At 39.0% G+C, this 25,471-nt stretch overlaps 2 protein-coding genes across 2 annotated transcripts; one reads left to right on the forward strand and one right to left on the reverse strand.

Annotated features, from left to right (window-relative positions):
• Window positions 1-1,183: 1,183 nt before the first annotated feature.
• On the reverse strand, window positions 1,184-11,388 carry luc7l3 (LUC7-like 3 pre-mRNA splicing factor). Its single transcript, XM_079253353.1, has 11 exons — window positions 11,169-11,388; window positions 10,222-10,288; window positions 10,066-10,105; window positions 9,828-9,972; window positions 9,630-9,704; window positions 8,193-8,297; window positions 7,779-7,940; window positions 7,124-7,485; window positions 3,889-4,067; window positions 3,528-3,742; window positions 1,184-1,841 (listed from the first exon to the last, which is right to left on the reverse strand). Exons 1-10 carry the CDS (start codon window positions 11,265-11,267, stop codon window positions 3,561-3,563), a joined length of 1,416 nt encoding a protein of 471 aa, XP_079109479.1. The 5' UTR covers window positions 11,268-11,388; the 3' UTR covers window positions 1,184-1,841; window positions 3,528-3,560.
• Window positions 11,389-14,788: 3,400 nt separating this feature from the next.
• On the forward strand, window positions 14,789-17,614 carry ankrd40 (ankyrin repeat domain 40; the record flags this gene model as incomplete). The annotated part of the gene is made up of 5 exons (XM_079253377.1): window positions 14,789-14,922; window positions 15,372-15,520; window positions 15,731-16,378; window positions 16,766-16,947; window positions 17,273-17,614. The coding sequence occupies 5 exons, from the start codon at window positions 14,789-14,791 to the stop codon at window positions 17,408-17,410; spliced, it is 1,251 nt and encodes a 416-aa protein (XP_079109503.1). The 3' UTR covers window positions 17,411-17,614.
• Window positions 17,615-25,471: the final 7,857 nt, after the last annotated feature.

Here is a 25,471-nt window from a genome sequence, read left to right on the forward strand (position 1 = left end):
CAGGAACTGCTGACACACTCCAGCCACGAGGTCTAGCATTGTCTTGCATTAGGAGGAACCCAGAACCAACCACACCAGCATATGGTCTCACAAGGGGTCTGAGGATCTCATCTCGGTACCTAATGGCAGTCAGGCTACCTCTGGCAACCACAAAGAAATGCCACCCCACACCATTACTGACCTACTGCCAAACCGGTCATGCTGGAGTATGTTGCAGACAGCAGAACGTTCTCCATGGTGTCTCCAGACTCTGTAACATGTCACATGTGCTGTGTGAAGTTACTTTCATCTGTGAAGAGCACAGGGCGCCAGTGGTGAATTTGCCAATCTTGGTATTCTCTGGCAAATGCCAAATGTCCTGCACTGTGTTGGCTCTAAGCAAAACCCCCACCTGTGGACATCGGGCCCTCATACCACCCTCATGGAGTCTGTTTCTGACTGTTTGAGCAGACACATGCACATCTGTGGCCTGCTGGAGCTCATTTTGCAGGGCTCTGGCAGTGCTCCTCCTGTTCCTCCTTGCAAAAAACAAGGAGGTAGCGGTCCTGCTGCTGGGTTGTTGCCATCCCATGGCCTCCTCCATGTCTCCTGATGTACTGGCCTGTCTCCTGGTAGCGCCTCCATGCTCTGGACACGACGCTGGCAGACACAGCAAACCTTCTTGCCACAACTCGCATTGATGTACCATCCTGGATGAGCTGCACTACCTGAGCCACTTGTGTGGGTTGTAGACTCCGTCTCATGCTACCACTAGAGTGAAAGCACCGCCAGCATTCAAAAGTGACCAAAACATCAGCCAGAAAGCATCGGAACTGAGAAGTGGTCTGTGGTCACCACCTTTATTGGGTGTGTCTTGACAATTGTCTATAATTTCCATCTGTTATCTATTCCATTTGCACAACAGCATGTGGAATTGATTGTCAATCAGTGTTGCTTCCTAAGTGGACAGTTCCATTTCACAGAAGTGTAGTAGACTTGGGAGTTACATTGTGTTAAGTGTTCCCTTTATTTTTTTGAGCAGTGTATATGCACACACAAAGCAATGACCATGGCTGATTTATAAAAAAAAATTACTGTGTAAAATGAAGCCAAATTCATCGAGATTAAACTTCTCTCACCAGGGCTCTTACTTCAGCTTAAGTCAGACAAAGACAAGAAAAAATGTTTTTATTTTATTTTTTTATTCAACATGACAAATTGAGCATTAAAAGCAAGGCAAAATTAAACAACTCTTGAGTCTTGAAAAGCTTTTGATGAAATTTAATTCAGAATATTTTACAGTTATGCAACAAGAGCAATAATTGTGAGGTCTAAGTGGAGGAGAAAAGAGACACTCCCTGTCAAGGGTCTTACATTGTACATACGCTTTCCACTGACTTTAAAAAAGGAGGTCAGGAAGAGAATAACAACCTGACAAACCAACACAAACCACAAGCACTGTTTTTTTATTTCACTTTCACTAAATGCCAAGAAACGCTGAGGATGTGGAAAGATTATCAAAAAAAAACAAAAAAGAGAGAGAGAAAGAAAACAAAATCCCAGAAAGTACTTCTACATCTGGTAATTAATTGATGTCTGGCTGCCATCTAAACCAATAAATCAGATTGATTTTAGATGAACCACAACTATCCTCATCCAACCAAAAGGGATTGACAGATAATGAAACAAGAAAAACCATGTTGTTCCTCTTTCCTCATTTACACGTGTACTTTATGTTCATTTCTTAAATAAGCCACTACACATTTGTGGTTCACCTTGTTTTTAAGCAGCGAAGTGTCAGGTTCAGGGTAAGGATGGGTGCGCTCTTCCACTTCTTCCTCCACTAGATATCCCAGCTTCCCCTGTGGAGCAAAAATGGCCACAAAAACCAGTGTTAGCAAAGGTCCCACAACAAATGTTTGTAGCAACAGCTGCTGCTACATTAGCAACTATAAACATATTCTAGTTAAACAAATCCCTCAATTCATTCACAGGGAAAGTGTAAAATATGGAGACACTGCAAATAATGCATAACATACCTTTAATTAACTAACAATGTCAGCAACTGAAGCATTTAATGCAGATGGTCATGTCACCCTTCTATTTTTATTAACACTTTCATTCATTTACATTAATTGTCTTTGACCTTAACTCCATGTGATCTGACTATTACCACAGATGTTTATTTTAAAACTGGTGGCAAGACCAATTGATATTTCCTTTGCCAAACTGAAAAGTCCAGTTGAATACTTTGTAAAATAACTGGCTTCTTCTTTTAATAATAATAATAATAATAATAATAATAATAATATTAATATAAAAAAGCATCAACACTGCCAGCAAAAGCTTGAACACTGCCATTAAAAGTACACTATAACGTGTCAGGGACAGTTTCAGCTGTTGGCATAGGTATATCAATTATCTCTCTGATAATTCAAAGTGGTTCCCCTTCCTGCAACATATTACCAAATACAGAAGCAGAGAAAACAATTCAAAATGTACACGCAAATTCAACTTTCAATTCATGATCTAGAGCAGTACATTTATTTTTTTGGTTTTTTTTTTTTTTTATTTCTGACAGGCAACAGCATTCAGAAATGGATGTGGGTAGAGAAAGGAGTACCTGGGGTGAGTACCTGCACAGTTTGACAGTCAGAGTATCCATGATTTTTAATTTGCCCTTTTTCTCATGTGGTCTCGCTCACAACACCAACGCTGTGTGAGGTATGGAAGTCAGCTGCAATTCATCCAATAAACCCTACCCTCCAGTTAGTCAGTGACATTAGGCCCCAAATGCTATAACAACCCCCCCCCCCCCCCCCCCCCCCCCCCCAAACACACAGTGCATGGCATTATCAGGCACAGTAAGCTGGACTAAAAAAAAAAAAAAAAATCCATGGCATTTGAGTTACGATTATGACTAAATAAATGGCTTGTTTGTCACATACGAAGGCTAAATGTGTGTGTTTACATGTAAGGAGGAGAAATTCCCAAGATATATGTAAACATGTTTACACACAGTGACTAAACTTCCTACCTACATAGAAAGCAATTATGACATGTCCCGGTTTCAAAGTGATAAAATAAAATATTTAAATAAAAACAGGTAAATACAGGCAGGAACATTTGGTGTGTTTAGTCTGTCATTTTCTTTCTTTCTTTTCTTTGCCATGTTGTCCAAAAAGTGAAATGTACAACTATTAGGATCAGAAACCGATACAAAACGAGGGGTACCTCCGGGCATGTTTGCTCAGGACTACACTGGCCTTTCCCTCTTGGCTTTGTGTGAATGTTTTCTACCTTCTTCTCATTCATCGGACCTAGGCCTTCATCTTCAGTGCATACTTACGATGCACTAATCAAAAACAGGATAAAGATATTTGCATATAGTACATAAGACAAAAATCATAGGCATTGAACTGAACATAAACAGGATGGGAGAAGGCGAGAGGAAGGGTATGGGGAGGTGGGAGGGTTGGAGGGAGGCAGGAGGTGTGAAAAGGGTAGGTTAAGAACCAGAGGGGGAGTGAAGAGGAGGACGCACTTACCTGAGCCTGATCTGAGGTCCTATCAGATCAGTTTTAATTGGACTGAGTGTCACCTTCAGAATGGAGGAGCTCTTGCTGGCCATTAAGCAGAGGAGAGGAGGCAGGAGCCTCAGTCTGCATCGGTTCCACCTCTGATGAAGCCTTGACGGCACCTGCATCACTGTCACCGTGCTTGTCTCTCTTAGAGGTGCTCTTCTCCTCTGTTGTCTTACGGTCTAAAAAAACATTTCAAATAATCAATCAGGTAATCACTTTCACTTTCTGTCTGGTAAATATTAGAAACACGGCCACATAAAACTACAGGTCATTTGTCCAGAGCCTGCATTTCCTACTGGAAAGTAATGAGGAAACTAAGTCTTGCCTTTGTCTTTTGATGACCGCTCTTTGTCTTTGTCCTTTCCTCTGTCTCTGTCTCTGCTGTGGCTACGGTGACGATGAGACTTGCGCTCTGAGCTGCGCGACCGCCTCCTGTCACGGCTGCATGAACGCCGTTTTCTGTCCGAGCGCTCACGGCTTCGCCTCCTTTCCCTGTCCCGGCTCCTGCAGAAGGGAGAAAATTATATACATTTCACGAAACATAGCATTTTTTTTTTTTTGTATGTGCAGCACCGGTTTATTCCAGTTGTGCATCTATGACTATTGCACATAATGCTTTTCTTTGCAGGTAAGCAACTAACTGTTCATTGCAAATCACTTCCATCACTGTTTGTTACCTCTTAAATTTTATTCCTCAAAACATTTAAAGTAGAATCTAAAGAAGTTCAAAGAATGAAAGAACAATGATGAATGTTGTCATCAATCCCAACTGGGACAAACTGGGTTCACTGAGCCCAAAGCAATCCCTGCAACCACTGCTCTCTCACTCCTGTGTGAATATCAAAAGTGTAATAGTTGTGTTATTGGCTGCAGCTTTGCTATTTTTGGTGACAACACAGCTCTGGGGGAAAAAAATTTTAAAAAGCACAGCTCCAACTGATGTTGGGCATTTTTCTGCAAAGCTCAAACAGCTTTACTTTGCTTGGTGTCAATGACCATCCATATTCTTTTTGATGTTTTGATAAGGTTTTCAACAGGGTTCAGAGCTGGAGATTAAGCTGGCTAGGAGAGGCTCTTGATGAGGCGATCCTTGATTCCTCTGGCTGTGTGGCATGGAGGATTGTCCTGCTGTAATCTCCTGAGTTAGGGAGCACATTCTTAGCATAAGAATGTAAATGTGTTTCTACAATAATCTTATATGTGGTTTTAATAATGCATCCTTTGCAAAGATACATTCGCCCGATTGCTGAAGCACCCCCGTATCATCACCAACACTCTTTGATATGTAGCAGTGTACAGCAATAAGAAACCTCATTTATTCTTCATTTATTCGACCATTCTTTCTCATTTTCTCTCATGTAATTTGTCAACCTGCTTAAATTCAATTTTTAGAACCACTGTATCAAGGCAAGTTTTGCATGTAGGAGTTGGTTTCAAACTGTCCCTGCTGTGGATTTCAACCCAGTCTCAGCTTGCTACTGTGTTTAATGGTCACTTAATGTCAGCCTTTGGTTCTTGAGTGATGAGTTCATGGTCATCCCTTTCAGTTCAGTTGTTTTTCACCTTCAGACAGACTGTGGCTTTGTTGTCCTTTTAAAAACAGTTAGATGTGCTTGTGTAGGAATTCAGTTGTTGGTTATAATACTCTGAGATGCTGATTTAAAAATAATTATCAGTGATCTCTTTTCTTTTTCTAGAGCTGTGTATTTGCCTTTTTCATACAAACCCATCACCAAGGGTTGCTCTGATTTTGTCTTTAAGGCCATTATATACCTACTGCAGGCATATTGTTTAATAATTTGCAATTTCATGTTGTTTCTTTACACCAGTCCTGGTGTATAAAGACCTTCAGTGTTACTCATCCACTTTTCATTCATTCAGGGCTTGTGTGTCATTCCAGGTATGTGCACTAATTGAGACTAAACAATCCTGTCTAGTACCCCTGTCAATCACAACATACTGTCCTAATACAAATTAGTGGGCTATTCATTTCCTCATGATAGGGTATTTGCTATCCGCATTGAAAGAATTCTGTCGTGATGTTACATTTGTTTGCTGTATGGTTGGGATTCTTACTGTTTAACTGCAGTAAAAACAGTTTATACCCATTGCTGACCAATTAATTTGAGATAATTATCATTACATCTACAACCCAAAATGTACATTTCTCTATCATCGTAAAGAGTTCAACTGCACTAATTTAACACAGAATGGAACAAAGAAAAGGTCCCTGGCCTAAAAACAGGTAATGTGCTGCAATGTGACAACAACAAACATTGTCAAAGAACAGATAACAAACCTAATACAATTAATTGCAATTCTTATTACTTTGGTGTGTTTCTGTTAATATGAATTAAAATCATGTTAACAGACATGGACGGGTTACCATTTAGAGGCAAGAAACACAGCTTCCTTTGAAGATGTGTGCTCCCATTTTCAAAACCATTCTGAATATTTCAGAAGTGGCAGCACAGCACTAGAGATAACCACTAAGGGAGTGTTCACACTTGTAGGAAAATTCCTGTCTGAACCAAGCAAACATTTGTCTTGGTTTTAATCCTTATTCATTTGGAAGCACACCAAGATTTGATGGAAAAGTCCATTCAATCTTTTTCAATAGGCTTTCAAAATTGTCCGAGAGCTGTAGTCCAGTTTCCTTGCTTTAACACGCCTAACTCACATTCATGAGTCATTGTGATAAACTTCGTAGGCTGATGGATCAATTTCATTTTAGTCACGTGTGCTGGAGCAGGGAAACTATTGAAAATCTGCAGGACTACGCTCCTCAGACAGAACTGAAAACCCTTGATCTAAACTAAACAATCACACCCCCCCCCCCCCCCCCCCCCGTTCATTTAAACCTGTTAAGTGTGAACATATTTTTAAATGGACATTCAACACAATAGATTGTTCTAACTAAATTTTATTGCTAGCAAATGTTTTGATATGAGAAGCAATTTACAGAAACAACCGATCTGTAGGGGTGGGAAAATCAAATCGGGATTTTTTTGCTTCACAATTTTAAAATAATTTTTTTTTGTTAAAAAAAATCCTTTTTCTTTCAAATAAATAAAAATAACCCATTATGAATTTTTTGTCATTTTTATTTTTCTTTTTTTATTGATCTTTTTTACTTGTCTTCTTGGGCATTATAGCAGCAGAATGATGGTCTGGCTACTTTTTTGGGTTGTTTTTTTTTTTAAATAAAGAAAAATGACGAGCAAAACAAAGTTTTCTACTTTTTTTTTCCGTTTGTTTTTAGTCTACAAAAATCAGTAATATCACAGAATTGTGAGAATCGCAATTTTAATTAAATCGGCACCTAAAAATCAGAATTGAATCGGGACAAAAGCATATCGTCACAGCCCTAGTTCTAACTAAATTTTATTGCTAGCAAATGTTTTGATGTGACAAGCAATTTCCAGAAACAACCGATTTTGTGATGCAAAATTAACTAAAAGGCTCCAGTAGGTCAGAAACTAAATGAAATTTTCTCTTTAAAGAACAATGTCGCAACACCAAAGCCAAATGACAGTAGCTGCGAGAACTTTCAGTTGTACCTGCTGCGCCTGCGGTCCCTGTCCCGGTCCTTGTCTCTGCTTCTGGACCTCCGGCGATCACGGGACCTGCTCCGCTTCCTGTCCGAGGCCCGGCTGGAGTGACGGCTATTGGAGTGGCTTCGGCGCGCTCTCCTATCCCTCTCGCGGTCTCTCTCTCTTTCCTGCTCTCTGTCTCTTTCCCTCTCGCGCTCCCGCTCTCTCTCCCTCTCCCGTTCCCTTTCCTTCTCTCGTTCTTTCTCTTTCTCCTCTTCCTCTTTGCGCTTTTTCTCACGTTCCTCCCTCTCACGCTCGCGGTCCTCTCTGTCCCGTCTGAGAGCAGGGTTTTCGCCTTGAGGGTCCTCAGAACGTCGACGCAGTTTTTCCTGGGAGGAAACAAGAATTACTCAGCATTAAAAGTTCAATTTATAAAAAAATATATTTCAATAAGTGCGAAAAGCTAATAGACATCATGTGATATTTTTGTTTTGTAATATTTTTGTTGCAAACATGTTAAGAAAGTTAACACAAAACAAACATTTATATAAATGATTTAAATATTTGTTTTCAGCTGCACATGAAATTTATCAGTAGTATTTCTAAAACGAGCAAAAAAAAAAAAAAACGTAGCGCAATTATTATTAAACACAAGCATGAAAGAAATTTATGGTCCCAGTACCTTAAGTTCCTCTACAGTGGATTTGATCTTAGCATAGCCCATGTGCTGCTTGCCCATCAAGTGGTCATCTACTCGAGACTGTGCATCCCCCACAATGAGGAAGGCTCCACACACCTCACACACCTCCATCTGCTTCTCCTGAGCTGCAAAGCTTTCAATGGTCTGGATAAAAAGCACAAATATTTCATTAATTTTCATTCATTAATGAATAAATAAGTAAATACTTTACTTTTAATCCACCATTTGAAGATCAGGAAACAACTTTTTAGCTAGCTAGGATAACCAGCTATTGAATTTGATCATTCTTACATTGAACAGGACAAACGTGTGTTTCTGAACAGACAGTGTTACAGGAGCATCACCTGCTATCTAGAGTAATGTCTTTAGGCTTATTAGTCAGGGTTAAAGACTCACCGAAGGAGTGGAACTGAGCAGCTCCCGCTCCTCTTTTAGCTGCTCCACCAGCTTCATCATTCCCTGAGCCTCCTCCACACGACCCTCTGACCCCAGCTCCTCAATCTAAAAGAACAAGTAAATGCACCATGTTGCATTTATCCAGTATTCCCAAGTGTCCATTCCAATGTATGTCCCACATATTGTCATTTAGGTCAATTTCATCTTAATATAAAATGATGTGGACGATCTGACAGATACAAGCAACAAACATTCAAATAAAAAGGGATGTCACAAATATAAATTTTCTTGGTACACTTTATGTCAAAGTAATCAAGCTTTTACAATCATGATTATTCTTCATTCATTAATTTTGCAAATACCATCAACGTGTAAAACCCCATGAGCACTCCTTATAGGTCTTTAAGTTTTACTTATTTCCATATTTTGATGCCAACATTACATAAATCCTACATATTAAAACTCAGGATTTGTCTCATAAAAAAGTAACATCTTGAAGGCTACAGGACAATTATTACTTTAAGTTACTTTCTAGAAAATACATTATAAATATGGTTTTAAACATTTCTTTTGAACCTCAGAGAATTTAGAACAAGGATAAGTCTAACTAGCTTTGACTTCCAGCCATCATTGAGCAGAATAGCTGCTGTATGACATGAAAATACATAAACAGTGAAAATAAAGAGACGAGGTATATGAAATTACATACATAATTCCATGGACTATGACTATTGCACATTGACAACTTGAGTCTGTTCAATTAGCTAAATTAACCACCACAAAGGGCATTTTTAGCTTCCCTCCCCCCCCCCCATTGGTATAATGTAACACTTAACATGTCGCATAGTGCTGTAATACCATCCCAAGTTGTACATGATAACAAAGTAGCAAATGATGCAATAACATTTAATTTTAATGTTACATTAAATCAGGGGCATCATCTCCAGCCCTTAAGCTCTATCCTGCAAGTTATAGTGTTTCCTTGGCTCAACACATGATTCAACTTGTACACTTCTTCACCAGCCATTGGTTTGTGCCATTGCTTTGACTCAGGTGTGTTGCAGCAGGGAAACATTAAAACCTACGGGATGATAGATCTCAAGGACTGGAGTTGGTGACCCCTGTGAGATGAACATTAGGGACATTTAACCAAGCAACTGGACATTTAGCATAAGAAGCTAGTGGTTATACTGCAGGTAAAGAAACATATTCAAAGGATTTCCATGTTTCTCTGCAACTTTTTATGTCATGCTTTACAGGCTGGCGAGCCATTCACCACAATGACACCATCGCCTTTTTCTTCTTGTATTAATTGGAGCATTTTATTAATACGACAAAGCAATCGTGACATCCTAATAAATGAAAGCATGCATTTCTGAAATGAAAAAAAAAATGCTATTTCTCATTTACAAAAGACAGATTAGCTTATTTCCAAACCTGTACAACCAGGTCTTCAATCTTCTCTGTTAGAACCTGGGCTTTTTCTTCATTCTTTCCTGATGGACCAGGCCCCTGCAAAAATAATTTTTTTTTAAATCTCATAAGGAACAGAAGCCTATGGTAAAAGAAAATGTCCTGAGCAAGCACCATGTACATCAAGTGTACAGAATTCTGTTCACAAGTCAAAGCACAAACCCCTGCATTCTGCTGAGCCTGGGAAAGTGCAAGCCGGGCATGCCCTCTGCGGATCCGCCGCTCCACTTCTGCCAGGAGTGACTGCAAATACCGCAGGAAGTCGCGCTCATAACCCTCTTTCATAAACCGAGAGCTTTTTTCATACCTGTAATAAAAACAAACCCAACGAAGCACATTTTTAGGGGAAAATGCCAACACACAGGCAGAAATTATTAGTCACATCCCAATTGTAACTTACATTTTTCTAAGATTTTCATCATGAATCTTCTCACATGGTCCTGCAAAAATGGAAAAAAAAAAACCCATTATGAAATGAATACAAACATATAAGGATGTAGCAGCAACTGCTTCACTAAAACATGCAACTCATTGCTTTTCCAAGACGTCAACTTACCTAAATCAGAGCGTGTGTTTGTGAAAAGCTCAGCTGGACAAAAGCCACACAGATAGTATCGACAGACCTGAATAGAAAAGTAACATTTTAAATATATCCTTTTAATATGATCCATCATTCTTTTACTTCTACCTTTACTTCAGGTAAACATTAAAACATCCCAATGTCATCTGACTCAAATGAGGAAATAACAGTTTCCACATTTTTTTAGATAAGGTACACCCTATCATCTGATCACTTAGACCTTTGTAGCGAGGTGTCTGCATATAAGGTCCATATAACAGAGGCAAGTGTTATCAGCAGCTGGATGCATCGTGTCCTCAAAGCGTTGCCAATATCCTGCTGTTGCACATGGTGGGGTAAGAAAAAGCAGCGCTGCAGGCTAACCAGCTGTTGCTTTACAGGAACTATGCTGTGTAAAACTACAACTCTAAGCTTGGGACTCCGTATAATTAAATCTAGTTTAACATTAACTGAGTTACAACATATAAAAAATCCAGATATGATTACTGACTTTGTTCTGTTGGAAGTGAAACTGTTGTTGGGAACCAATACGTCTACAAACTTCCGACTAAATGTGCATGCTTGCGTCTGATCCATGTTTGAAATCAGACTTAAACCATCTAAAAAAATAATAATTACTGATCAGATTTGTGCTCGTATTAGTGCTAAGCAAAGAATATGGACATGCCACATTGTGAGCCACAGAATCAGCTTAATCGTTAGCAAACCCATGCTAATTCTGATAGCACGCGTGTCTGGACTGTGCTAAAAGTGCCTTAAGCTGCCATCTTCTAACATGGTCAATCTAACCCAAACCAATGATAGATGGGCCAGGACAGCTGCCTCCCACATTCACAATCGTATAATACCATATAACAGGCATTGCTTACATCACGTTAGCTTCTCATCGGCTAGGCTAATATTAGCTATAAAAGCTAACTTACGCTCTCGTCGTCCCACCGTACGTTGGATCGCTTCTCGTCCGGGGCCAAGTTTCTGTCTCGACCCATTAACTCGTCGAGTAACTGGGCGGCAGAAAGCATTTTTCCTTAAAATGTTGTAGCTTTAAACTCAGAATACTACGATTTATAAATAAAAGACAGTTCAGTCCATACACTGCGCAAAGTACATCTAATCAAAATGGCAGACGAGGGAACAACAACGCCCGCTCGCGGTCCGACTACAACCAGTACAACCAGTCAGCCAACCAGGAGCGGCTTGAACCGGAAGTACAACCGCTGCTGCGCGCAGTTCAACCGCTGGATGTGGATATCCCACAAGCAAAGTGTCTTTACCATGGATCTGTATTGTGTGCTGCCAGAATACTGCAGCAGGTGTTACACTGAAGATGGCTTGAGGCCAAAATCCAACTGGGCATGAATGGACGTGGTCCAATAAATATATGAAAAGTCTCAGTGTGGTTTACTTGTTTTTATTTGATGATGGTGATGATGATCATCATCATTATGGTCATCATGATGATATACAAGGGGAATGAGAGGCTACTCTTAATTCTGTTGTAGCCAATGGCGGGTTGATTTGGCTTTGTAATTTGGATAATTGCACAGCTTTCTGGCCAGTAGATGCAAACTTATCTCCTGTTTTTGTTCTGAAGTACTATTTCCACCTTTCCATCAGGTTCCCTGTACTTCTATTCTCATGCATCTTCCTAAGGAAAAGTGTACTCATAATGCTTTGATTATTTATCTCTTAATGTGGTATTTCCAGTGACACTGAAATGTTTGGTCACCACTCCATTCATTTTATCCCGCTTGTCCAGAGTGAAGTCACAGAGGCAGCTTCTTACTATCAGCCCAGATAATCACTCTCCCTAGCCACATTTGCCAGCTAGGGACCCATACTAGCTGGTATGGGTCCCTGGAAGGGACTCCAGGACATTTCCAGGCCAGCTGAGACATAATATTTCAAACGTGTCCTGGGTCTTCCCTGGGGTCTCCTCCTGGAGGGTTGTGCCTGGAAACCTCACCAGACAGATGTCCAGGATGCATCCTGACCAGATGCCTGAGCCACCGCTCCTCTCAATGTGGAAAAGCAGTGGCTGCCGCACCTATCTGATGGGCGATCTCACATTCCATTCTTCTCTCACTCATCTGGTGGATTCTGTCTACCTGTCAAAGGATTACTGCAGTTTTTTGCCAATTATTTGATTTCTGAGTGCTGAAGCGTGTTTTAAATTACATATTTAGTGTTAATTATCAGTGCTGAAAAATTGCTCTGCAGACTTTTGGGCACTATTGTATTTAATACTACCACCACCACCACTACTACTACTACTACTACTACTACTACTGTTATTATTATTATTATTATTATTATTATTATTATTATTATTATTATTATTATTATTATTATTGCACTAGGCACAATACTTTTAAGATTTCTCCAAGTTTTCTTCAAGGGTATTACTATTAGTCTGTGTAATTGAGCTTTTAAATATCCTGATAAATGGTGTGAAAGGTTTGATATCCAGTTATATGCTTGAGTTCAGTTGAGTTGAGTTGAGTTTATTTCAGTCAGTCAATCAGTCAATATCATAACTTAGACACAAATGCAAAAATAAAACACTGACTGAAAAGGGTTTTGGCTGAAGTGAAACATTTATTAAAGCCAAACCATACAACTTTGTTAAAACTTAAAGCAGCAAGATTTTAGCAATTTTAGCAAGAACAAAATAGTTTAAAGTATTTTTTACAAAGTAAATTCTTAGTAGTCACACATGCATTTCTTCCATTATTCCACTCAAACTACCTGATTTAAGAATGAGACAAAACAAAAATAAGAAATTACATGTTGTTAAATTCTAAAACTGTATATTTGATTATTCTTTTTGATTTAAACATTGTTTTGAATACTTTAACTGATGGGAAGCTTTTCAATGTATCATCCAGGCTATTCCATACATTCACACCTCTGACTAAGATACATCTGCTTTTAGTGTCTGTTCTAACTGTACTTTTTTGATAAACATGAATTCCTCTCAGATTATAAAAGGTCTCTCTGGATTTAAACCTTTGTTGAATACAGTCAGGAAGCTCGTTGTGAACCTTGTACTACAGCTGTGCTAAGATCAACAAAATCACTAAATTTTAATATATTAAATCAATGAACAAAGAGTTAGTTTGAGCACAATAATCTGCATAATTTGTTATTTTGACTGTTTTCTTTTTCAAAATAAAAATGGGTTGGATAATTGTTTTATAATTATTTCCCCATAGTTCCACACAATAATTTAAGTATGAAAGATTGAGGGTATTGTACAATAAGTGGAGAGATTTTGATTGACATTTACCTGAATTTTACACAATAGACCAATTATTTTTTTATGCTTTAGTTTCACATTATTTATATGAACTTTCCAATTTATTCTTAATTTAATATGGTACACTCTCTCAATTTCCATTTGGTTTATCATTAATATTGTTGGATTATGAGTTTTCCTATTACCAAATATGATATATTTAGTTTTATTCACATTCATTGATCATTTATTATGGACAAACCATCTCTTTAATTGTGTGACTGCTTCAAAGGATTAGAACTAAATAAGTATATTATGTAATCTTATTCCTTTTTGGACAGTAAATGTTTTTATTTTGTATTGAACAGTCACTTTTTTAGTTTTAAGTTGTAAATTAGAAACACAAATAATGAGTAATTTAGGAATTCTTAGAAATTATTTCTCCAATAATTATTTTTATGTAACCATTACCGTATAACAACGTAAGATCTGAATTCTTGATCCTCTTCTCACAATTACAATTACAAGTTACGGTGGGATTGATAAACTCGGAATTTCAGGTGTTGAATATCAGTATGTCCTAATTTATAGCATTGATACGAATTGTCATAGAGCTACTCTGGTAGTGTGGATTATTTATAAACTATTTTTCATTTCGCGTGTAAACTTTTTTTTTTACGGTCCTTACTGAGCCGATGTGCAACATGTGTGAGTTAATAACATAACTTTTTACTTATTAGGGTTACTTTGATAGACGAGAGTAAAAAAAAAAAAAAAAAAAAAAAAAAAAAAAAAAAAAAACTGGATAGCGTAACCATTTTTTTTCAATTGGGCCAAGTAGCAAAAAAAAAATTGTTTCGGTGGACATACTCAGAGAGGAACTAACATTTGTGCGCATGGTTGTCACATATTAACGTTCCCCCCAACGAGGCGGGGGTGTTTTTGACAGCACACCGACGGAGCTCTGTCAGTGCTGTTTGAATGTGTGTGCAGGATTATGGCAGTAACAATGTATCTCGAACAGACAGCAGAAACAAATGCAAACTTGCTGTTTTGAGAGTTACAGGACCATCAATAGGAAGTTACATTAACTGAAGCCATTTGCTGCCACGAGCTAACACCTCGTTAAGCTAGCCAGTAGGTAAGGTTAGCTGAAGTAGCTAATGTTAGCTGGCAAGGCTTAATTTTAGTGGAGCTATGTGCCATCGCTTCTGGGATCGCTAGGTAATCCGCACTGGCAACTTCATTCACCCAAGAAGCATTTTTGTGTCCTATGATCTCACGCCGCTAGTTGTGTCTGCCAAAATGTCCACGACTTCGTTGGATAAAGAACTACAGGAGCGGCTGAGAGAGGCGTCTGCCATCGGAGATATCGATGAAGTGCGATCCTTAGTGGAGAGTGGGGTAAATGTTAATTCACAGAACGAAATTAATGGATGGTAAGTGTTATTACTGAATTATTACAGTTTTCATCCTCCCATGAACCCATGAGCTGCTCCAAATATTGCGAAGTTTTGAGCTGCCATTGAGCAAAGTGCGAAGCTGCAGGGATTAGTCTGGTCAGCGTGATCCTATTACCATACACGCAGCAGTTTGTTAATCAGCCAGCTTTGCCACTTTTATCTAGCTTTACAAAATCGTAAATGTCTTGTAATTTGTTCCCAATATGTTTTCACTTTTGCATGTCAGTTCTACAGGAGCACACTGGCTGTGCTGAGATTGACAGTCTCCAGTTTACTAGTTAAATAGACAGACTGTTTGATGACATGTGTCCCTGTTAATCCCATGCTCAGATGATGTCCAAATAGACCATTTCAGTCCTACTGTCAACATTTGTTGCCTTTTTATTTGTTCATTACACTCCGTCTTTTTCTACTATTTCCATCAGGACATGTCTGCACTGGGCTTGCAAGAGAAATCATAAGCACGTTGTGTCCTATTTGCTTAGTTGTGGAGCCGACAAAGAAATCCTCACAGCTAAGGACGAGTTGGCCTCGCAACTCACATCCAAACCAGAAATTAAGCAACTGTTAGGAGGCAAGATACACTTTTCTTTACTGTTTATCTCCTGTAACTTTCCTGCACTCCTGAGTTGTTACTGTTGGATTAGCATGTTCATGTATCTCTTACACAGTTGCTAATATTGATCATTCTTAACCTGTTTCAAGACAGATGAAAACTATATGTATATGTGTTATTATATTGAGCATTTATAAACAGTGATTTATTTCTGGTCTAATGCTACAGTTGAGGTGGAGGAAGTGCCTGAAGTCAAGGAGCCTGAGTTACCCATTATCCCAAATTACCTGTCCAATCCGCCCTTCATGTACTCTAAGATGGACAACAAGGCAGAAATCATCCATGCACAGCACCTTGCACAAAACGGCTCTGCAGACCACACCGAAGATGCACAGAGTGACTCGGCGTCCCTTTCCCCAACAGACGAGCTCGAGAAATCACACAGCCTGGTTGGTGATGACTCCACTCCTCCCCCAAATCCCATCATTAACCACAATCAAGCCCCAGCTGGTGAATTCATTCCTATGTCGGAGCAAAATGGTGTGTCACCCACCACAGCCTCATCCCACAATCATACTGTTGTTAACTGCACGGTGCCTATGGACTTGTCAGTTGAGCCTCATCTGGTCAACCACGCTGACTATCCTCACACAGTGGCACACAATGGCACCGTGTGTTCACCTCCACTGGCCTCGCCATGCCCCAGCTTGGCTAACAACAGTGGCAGCCAGGTTCAAGCCCCATTGGCCAACGCTAACCCAACCGTAAGCAGGCAGCAGTCTATTCCGCAGCAGCTGAGCTACAGCCAGGCTAATGGAGCCATGCCAGCCTTCCAGCCTTTCTTCTTCACCAGTACCTTCCCTGTAAATGTACAAGGTAAGTTTGTTATGAGTACTGTAAATTTCCTGACTCATACAGACACTGCTTGTTGCTACTGGAGCCATATGCTTTGTTAATTTTCAGATAAGCATCTAGTGAGGCCAAAGCTGTGATGATATTTTTATGTTGCTCCATGGCAGCATCCGAAAGGGATGCAGCATAAGTCATTATAATGACGGAGTTATCACACCTTCACTGAGGAAAAACCAAACATCCACTAAAGTTGATCCCGCCAACATTTATTAAACACTAAACAAACTTGCTTTCCTGCCAAAAACTAAACTGGTTTATTAAATCAGAGCCACTCCCCTATTCACTCACACACACATTTCCAGCCATATTATTGTTAACAGAGACATTGTGGTTATTTTCCTTTGTCTCTAGAGTTGGTGCTTAAAGTTCGTATCCAGAACCCCAGCGCACGAGAGAATGATTTTATTGAAGTAGAGCTGGATCGGCAGGAGCTCACCTATCGTTCGCTACTGAGAGTCTGTTGCCGCGAGTTGGATATCAGCGCTGAGCACGTGGAGAAGATCCGGAAGCTTCCAAACACCATGTTAAGAAAGGTATGGCAAAGAAGACCCAGCCGTAGTGTGCAAGTTAATGTTATCAAGTGTAGCGTGCAAAGTGTTTTTGTGTTCTAGCATTTTTCATGTGTGACATGAAACTAAATGTATGTACTGTGATGGCCCATCTTATCGAGGGGTAAGGCCCGCAACATAAGTGGGGGCTCGTCCGGGATATGAACCCGGGGAACCCGGAGAATCATACCTCTAGACCAAACACAGAGCTTGTTCTGTAGTACCATCCTGAACTTTGTATAGTTTCTGTACAATTCATCAGTTTCAAATTAGTATTTGTTATTAATAATGTTTTCCCTATCATGTCCAGGACAAGGATGTGGCTCGGCTGCAGGACTTCCAGGAGCTGGAAGTTGTTTTGGAGAAGGCAGAAGGCCTGTCCCTCTTCTCTGGAGGCCTAACAGACAGACCCTGCTACAACATGAAGGCCTCTCGCCTCACCTATTAAGGCTACTGTGAACACTGAGGCTTCTGCTATTATAAACAGGCTTCTGTAGCTAACCTCATGCAACCTCAGCTAGTTGCCCGGTCAGGTTCCTTGTTACAGCTTTGTTCGGCTTTGGTGTTTTACCAGTATCCTAGTTGGGATTTGGGGTTTTTTTTTTTGTTTGTTTGGTTTTTTTTGCAACTGTAGCTATTGTCCCCTCTCCTGTCCTCCACTTGGCCCTGCTGCTGCTTTAGTGTACCCAACCAGTTTCCAGCGATTACTGATGCATGGTATCCTCGATTATGTGTGAAGGTATTTGCCCCCCCCCCCTTCTCTTTATTACCCGTTCCTCCCACTGCACTTTGTGCCAAAGCTTCAGTGGGTCGACAGAGAGGGACGTTGGTGCGTCTTCCTAATGGGCTGGACTCAAATGGGATCTTTCAGTCACCTTATATGGACACATTTTTACTCTGGCTGTGGACTCTGGTCAAAGAGGACAATAGTCTGAGAGGACAGAGAGCAAAGGACGTCAGGGAGTATTTACATAACTCTTACTGATAAAAACTCTTCAGCGGCGCACAGAACAGGATGAGTTGCAGCACAGCGAATTCACACAGCAGGATTTCTAATAAGCTGGCCTGCAGACTGGTACCAGATATTCTTGCTTGTGTACACACTTTTCTACATGCTGTTGGCATAAACCTTAGTGTCTTTCTTGCAGGGTTCTTGTTGTTAGCCTCATTTCTAAGGTGGATCTAATCTCAAATCAAGTGAGATTTCAGTATCTTTGGACTTCAAGTACTTTTATCAGCTGATCACATACAATACACTTTAGCCTACAATCCCACACAGATGGACAGCTGAAGTACTGGTTTCCCTGCAATTGAAAATCATTTAGTTGTACACTGTGGTTTGGGAATAACTAGTTATGTCTTGAAGAACTGTGTTATTTTTTTATTTTTATTTTTACATGAGGCTAAAACCTCATTGTTAGAGTAACTTGAAGCAGATTTCCTTTTCCCTCTAATCTACTATAATACATATTTGTCTCTGCTTTGCAGAGTGTGTTGCTACATTGAGTCTGAAGTATTCATATTTCATTTTTTGAGTCATGTTGATTCTTCATAATAAAGTGAGACCATTCGTGACCCAACAGAGGTTCTCTACAGGACTCCAGCGATGAAGATTTTATGTCAAGCATTTTGTTACACTTTTTTTTGTTGTTGTTCTTCCAGTTTTGTTTGACTTTTATTAGAAATAAAACCAAAAACACTTATCTAGCCAGCAGAGACACTAACTTTAGAACAAAACTTTGACTGTATGACAAATGCAGCTTTGTATGGTTTTTTTTTTCCCCTCCAGAATAAAGAGAAAGGGTATATCAAAACACACTTTAATCATAGTTTTATGGCTGAGTGTTTTCTTGTTCGGCCAACATTTATGGAAAAATGGAAACCTTTATGTCCTATTTTGCAATGTCATGTCAGACTTTGTCGCATTTTAACTGTTGAAAGATGACTTGTATGTCCGAATAGTTTTTTTTTTTTTTGTTTTTTTGTTCCAAGTTTAATGATTTCTCAATTGACAACGAAGTGATCTCACATGCAGACTAATGACCTTATTACTATTTACACTAATTGCAACATAAATGGTGAAGAGGCACAGCCATGTTGTGGTGGAAGACAATGTTGTTCATGCTGCTTTTATTAACATATAATGCTGGGACTCACTCACATTAAACAGTGCGGTAGGCAGACTTTACTCGTCAAGCATTCGGTGTTTATTGTTCAAATGTACACCCGAGGCTCTTACTGTATTTGTATGTTTTATGATATATTTTTTATTCATTTGTTTGTTTTTGTTTTCTTACCAGCTAGGCCTGTTGTGTTTGTGTCAAAATGTCCTTGTGTAAGAGTTCAGCGAGAGTGAAGGGAAGGATTCATAATGTGAGGGTCAGAGGAAAGTATTGTTAACAGAATATGAGCAGATGAGAACTGGGATTGCTGAGTTTCTTTATGTTTCCAGGTGTGTTAAAATTCTTTGAGTGAAGTTATACAACAAGCATAAGTGAGTGAGAAAAATTTGAAACTGGCAAAAGAAAAAAAAAACAACTAAGAATGAAGACCTGTGCCATTTTCAAGGTGAATGAGGGCTGCATGTTTGCATTTGGCCTCTGTAGGCTCTGATTATGTGATGAGGAGATGCCTATGTTGTGTTTGTGGGTTGCTTATTGTTCCAGAAAAAGCAGAATACACTTTGAAATAACCTATGCATTCAGAGTCTGATATTTTTATATACTGTAGGATATGTGTACGTAAAAATGATCCGAGGCACTGTTATGTTTTTGTTTTTGTTTTTGAGACCTCCACCTGTTATTTGATAAAGCATGGTAAATGACTTGGATCTTTTCTCCCTTACTCCACTCCCCAAAGTTTCTCAAACTGTCCAGGTGTCTCATACACACTAACACTCATCTGACTAATTCATGTCATTTGATCAGTAGCTTGATAATGGAAATTGACATCAAGTCCCCATTTACCAGTAGGCTACTTGGACCTTGGAGTCTCTTTCTGAGTCTTTACGTGTTATTCAGCTGGCAGCCACTAGATGGCGCACATGAGTAAATATTGGCTTTGAATGAGCTGGAATACGTTTAGGAAATTAAGAAAAATTAAGAAGAAGGAAGCTTTTCTCTAAATTTGTTTTCTACTTATAAAGTGTTTATTTTTTACTGATAACCATGTCTTCTAATGCAAAGCCATTGTTTCCTTTAAATGAAAAGCACCAGTTTTCAGAGGCTGGGGCACTTTCTGCATCCCTTAGTTTAAAAATGGCATTGTGGAGTAATTGGTGTAGCTTGTTGCTTAACTGAATGCAAGCAATTCTTATGTAGGTCAAATAGTACTGAATAATATTTCAAATTTAATTTCTGGTGCTTAGAGCGTTCCTTTGATGTCACATGTTGTTCTGGTTATGAAGCATTGTCCTTTTTTAATATATGGTGCCTCGAGATAATTTGATCGTAGTCATTGTTGCATGAATCATTTCATCAATGAATTTTGTTGAGGGGGATACAGAAGAAAAGAAGCATTAGGGAAGCATTTGAAAATTAAAGAAATGTTTATTGTGAATTTGGATTACTCATTACATACATATTCTAATAAAGTTCAGATTAATATATTTGCCTGGAATTTTCTAACCCTCAGCCAAGCAACATGTGGACAAAACCTTCCGTCATTTCTATTGTGGATCTGTAAATGTATATCACAACTTTTATGGCAGTTTCACCCGAGTAAAGGATATTAATTCGATTAAAAGTAAGAAAAAGCTGCTTTTGCCTCAAAGATGTGATATATACACTACATCAGCCAGTCAGGTCATGGGGTGGTTTATAAAGCAGCCAGGTATCTCTCACTCCAAATGTATCTTAAACAACATCTATAAATTTTGATGTGCACAAAAATAACTTTTTCAACTCTTAGAAATCCTGTAATTATTTTTAAATGATAAATCTTACTGTAAGATTGAAACTGCAGCAGATAAAAGAGGCATGCAGACACAATATTTGCAGTAATTTATGTATAAACTATTAAATTCCCAACAGCGCTCGCTGGTTTTACAGTGTGCTGCATGCTTTTTTTTTTTTTTTTTTAAATAAGTAGCCCTGCATATCAGCTTTTGTGCATTATGCCTGTTTGAAAAGGGCATAAATTACACTAAATTTCATGGTTGAAGGCATGTACCTGCGAGTAACGTCGCTGTGTGCCTCCAGCTCTAAAACACTCTTAAGGGTTATTGAACATGCAGGTCTGCAGCTTCTCTTGCCTGTGATTGAGCCCTGGGCAGCTGGTTCAAAACAATGACGGTGTTATGACTGTTCATTCTAAGCTTATTATGAGTGTCTCATTCCAGAACAAAGGAGAGAGCCACGTCCAGCCACAGCAGGGCCCTAAGCTGATTCTGCAGCCACAGTCTAGACACACAACATAACACAGCAGTGCCAATGGACACACATAGAGGCATACATGTACTGATTGGTATCCAGTGAAGTGAATATCTCATATCCCATACATTACTTTGTCCTTTCTCCCATAAAAACGCATACTTATCTAACATCAATCTGCATAGATTGTGTAACATTTGTGCTCCAGATTGCTGTGTCTGAACATCTGGACACCGCATGAACACTATTGTATTCAAGTCACTGAAGAGGTTAAGATTTCACAGATTCAAGTGCGTCAGTATGACTGTAACTTAGGTGTTGTTTATGTTCTTTATATCAGAAGGGAACATAACAAAAATCTAACGTTAGTAGAGTTTATAACAGAATGTACAATGTGTTTTTTGTGCAGATGCAGGTCAGAAGTGAAGGACAGACCAGAGAGCAAACTACAGCTGGATGCTGTAACAACACCAGCGCAGTCCTCCATTTAGCCAGACATTACTTTTGACTCTGCATTATAAAGCAGCACAACAATTTATCAGTGTATAAAGGTAATGTTAAGACAGAGAAATAAAGAAGTCTGAAATTATCTTTGGGTGTATTTTAAGTCAACATATGTAGATGATTGAAATGGATCTTTTTAATTAAGACTGACATTGGTGCCATGTAAACATGTCATAATAAACACAACCAAAACTGCCGTACAAGAAGGGAAAAAAGAGAAAAAAAAGTAATAAAAAGAAATTTCCTGTAGCTAAATAGGCCCTGCGATGGACTGGCGAGCTGTCCAGGGTGTACCCTGCCTGTCGCCCAAAGCCGGCTGGGATAGGCTCCAGCTTCCCCGCGACCCTGAATTGGAATAAGCGGTTCGGAAAATGAATGAATGAATGTAGCTAAATAGGCTAGTTATTTTTAGCTTAGCAGGTATGTAACGTAGCAATAGCAAGCTTAGCACATAAAGCAGAACCCAGTCTTTATTATGGCTACATGTAAACTCCATCCATCCATTTTCTTAATCGCTTAGTCCAATTAAGGGTTGTGGAAAGCTGGAGCTTTACCCAGCAATCATTGGGCGAGAGGCAGGGTTCACCCTGGACAAGTTGCCAGTACATTATAGGCCCTAAATTTAAACTCTGCTGCACAAATGTGTTGCTATAGTTTGTTGTTGTTAACCGTACGGGACAAATTCTTTGGCAACCTCTAGCATGACAATATTTTCTCCTCTCCTGATTAAGTTGGTGGAAATATGATAAATATTTCTTTAAGACAGAGGTGTGAAAACTAGAGTTTTCACACCTCCAGATTAAGTTGCAGCCTCAATTCTATGCAGTCGAGCTGTTCGAAATCTGAAAAAGCATCCCATCCAGCAGGCAAAGTGGGACAACACCGCAAGGGAAGCAGCCTGGCCAACAAAGCTCTGAAGAAGTCCTAAAAATAAAAGCATATTAATCAATATCTAGTTTGTCTTTATTGAGCAATGTTTGTGTTTCTTTTTCACTATAATGCTTGAAAAGTATTTAACCTTTAAGTTTCAATTTAACACAATATTATACTGGCCAAGTGTGCAAATATAATTTTAGAATGAAACAAAGAGATTTATTTGAAAACACGCACTTTGCTGGAAAGTTTTACAAAACTATCAATGGAGTTAGAGCTTAAGCAAAACTACAGTTCAGTCAGAGAAGAGAAAGGAACACATTACCCTCCATAAGAGTGGCTGACCAACAAAGATGCTCCCAAGAAAAACAAATCAAAGAGTAACTTTTAAGGAGTTAAAGATCTTCTGGAAATTTACTGAAGTCATTGTTCATAAGTCCACTTTTACAAACATGAGCCAACAGGGTGGAAGGAAAAAGTTGCTCTCAAAGACAATGAACATTATTAGCATTATGCAACTGGATGAAGATTTTGTAGATAAACCAAAACAATGCTGGAAATGCTGCAGCAACTCTTCATTTCTTTTTATTATGATGTGGTTTTTTTTTTTTTTTAGAAATGATCTTATCTGTAAATCACAAGGTGGTGGTATTGTGGTTTGGGCCTCTTTTGCTTCACCCAGGCCAAAGTTGCATTCTATTGTAAATCTGTCTGTGACATAAATCTGAAAGTGGGCTGGAGCATGCATCAGCACAATAAGAGAAACCTTGTTGTAGCAAAGGAGGGATAAAAGAAAAAATACATTGTCCAAGTGCAACACACGTATAGGGATGGATCTGAAATATGCAATTTAAAAAAAAAAAAAAAATCACTAATATTCCAGATTAGGAGCTCATTCAATTGGGACTGTGGTCATCCATCATTTCAGCCTTCCACTGTTTTCTTTAAATGATAATACATGTTTTTGAAGGGATGCAGTGAACTGAAATTAAACTGGATAAATAAGGTCAGGTCCTCTGCCAAATTCTCCAAAGGTGCAGTTTTCATATAAACATTACTTGGCACATAAAAACTAAGTAAACCTTAATTACATGATCTTAAACAAGCATTTTAACAGATATCCTGAACAAACAGCACATGATTTTCAAAGCTTCATAAACATGTTGATGGTGGAAAGAGAAGGTCAAAGTCAAGGTCTGTTTGCAGACAATACATGCACTGAAAACAGATAGTGGTTGGAGTGCCCTACATGGGGTCCTCCGTGTAGCTTTATTCAATATGTGACATGCCCTGTAGCCCCAGTGCTGACTATGTGGGGAATGCAGGGTCTTGAGGGGTGAAGGTTAGGAGTGGGGGCGGTTTGAGGGGGCGAGTGGGTGAACAGACAGTGCAAACACAGCTTGACTGTGTTTTCACGTTTACATTCAATAGAACTTATGTACATGTATGTACCTATACTTCGATCCAATTTTTAAAAATGATTTATCACCAAAGAAATAATTCGTTTTTCCCACATTTACTGTAGACCTTTGCATTTTTTTTTTTTTGTTTATTTGTATATATATCCATTGGTGCCTCCTGTCTGTGTAAATATGAATGCTGTTTGAAAGGGCTGAGAGCAGACCAGGCTGGGACTGCTGGGTTTGGTCTGAGCAGTGCTGGGCTTCATTAAGCTCAGCGGGGACTCAGCTTGGGAAGCACACACAACATAACTGCACTCACTATACGCACACAGAGCAAAATTTTGTAAAGATGGTAAGAGCTTTTATAACAAATTGTAGGCAAGCTCACAGTTTGATCAAAAGGCAAAGTTCTTTTGGCTTTTGTCATGTTCACACTGAACACATCACCCACCGGCCTATTTATTTAGTTTTAGTTTCCTCTTCTGCAGGACTTCCTGGAATTGCCTTGTCGGGAACAGAGCAGTTTTTCTCAGCATGATTTAAAGAGATCTGTACTACTTCTTGCATGTCAATATTGTGATAGCCGTCCAACATGCCTGCGGTATTTCTGTTGTTGACTGTAACTTAATTCATTAAAAGTTATTTAATTTATACAATTAAATGACACTTTAGCACAGGCTATTTACTAATATGATTAGTTTTTACTAATACGATTACTAATGAGATTAGTCATTCTTTGAATCAGTTTAACCTAACATAGTATAAAATATAAGGAAGGTCTCTATGTAAACCAATAACATGCTTTGTGGCAGGAGTTTTATTCTTATTTTAAATTCTACTTTTTTTTATTTTTTTTATTTTTTTAATGTATGCAGTTCAGACTTGTCAATAATGCACCAATTCACTTTAGGAGATTAACTATTGAAGGGAAAGAAGAAACGCCGCAGGTAAAGCATTTACACTTGGTGAACCATTTTAGTATCACCTATCTGAAAAGTTTAACTGCTGATGATCTCGGACCACAAAGATGACCCTTCTGTAGATAAACGTCTCTGGACTTAATGGCACACAGGCTGAAGACAAGAGTAGAAACAAATCCCAGATGGTATTGGTGTAGAATCCCCCCCCCCCCCCACCTCCACAAAAAAAACAAAAAACAAAAAAAAAAAACTCCTGAGTTTGGTGCCATCTCCTGGAGACATTTTGTTTAGACAGGTGGTAGAAAAGTTCCAGCATCATATTCCACAGTAACATGTTACACACTCATCTCTTTTGTGGACACAAAAAATAATTACAAGACGTTTTTATAACAAAAATGCTCTATCAAATAGAACCCCACATAATATGTGGACTACTATT

Source organism: Telmatherina bonti (genome assembly GCF_933228915.1).
Source record: "Telmatherina bonti genome assembly, chromosome: 14".
NCBI lineage: Eukaryota > Metazoa > Chordata > Actinopteri > Atheriniformes > Telmatherinidae > Telmatherina > Telmatherina bonti.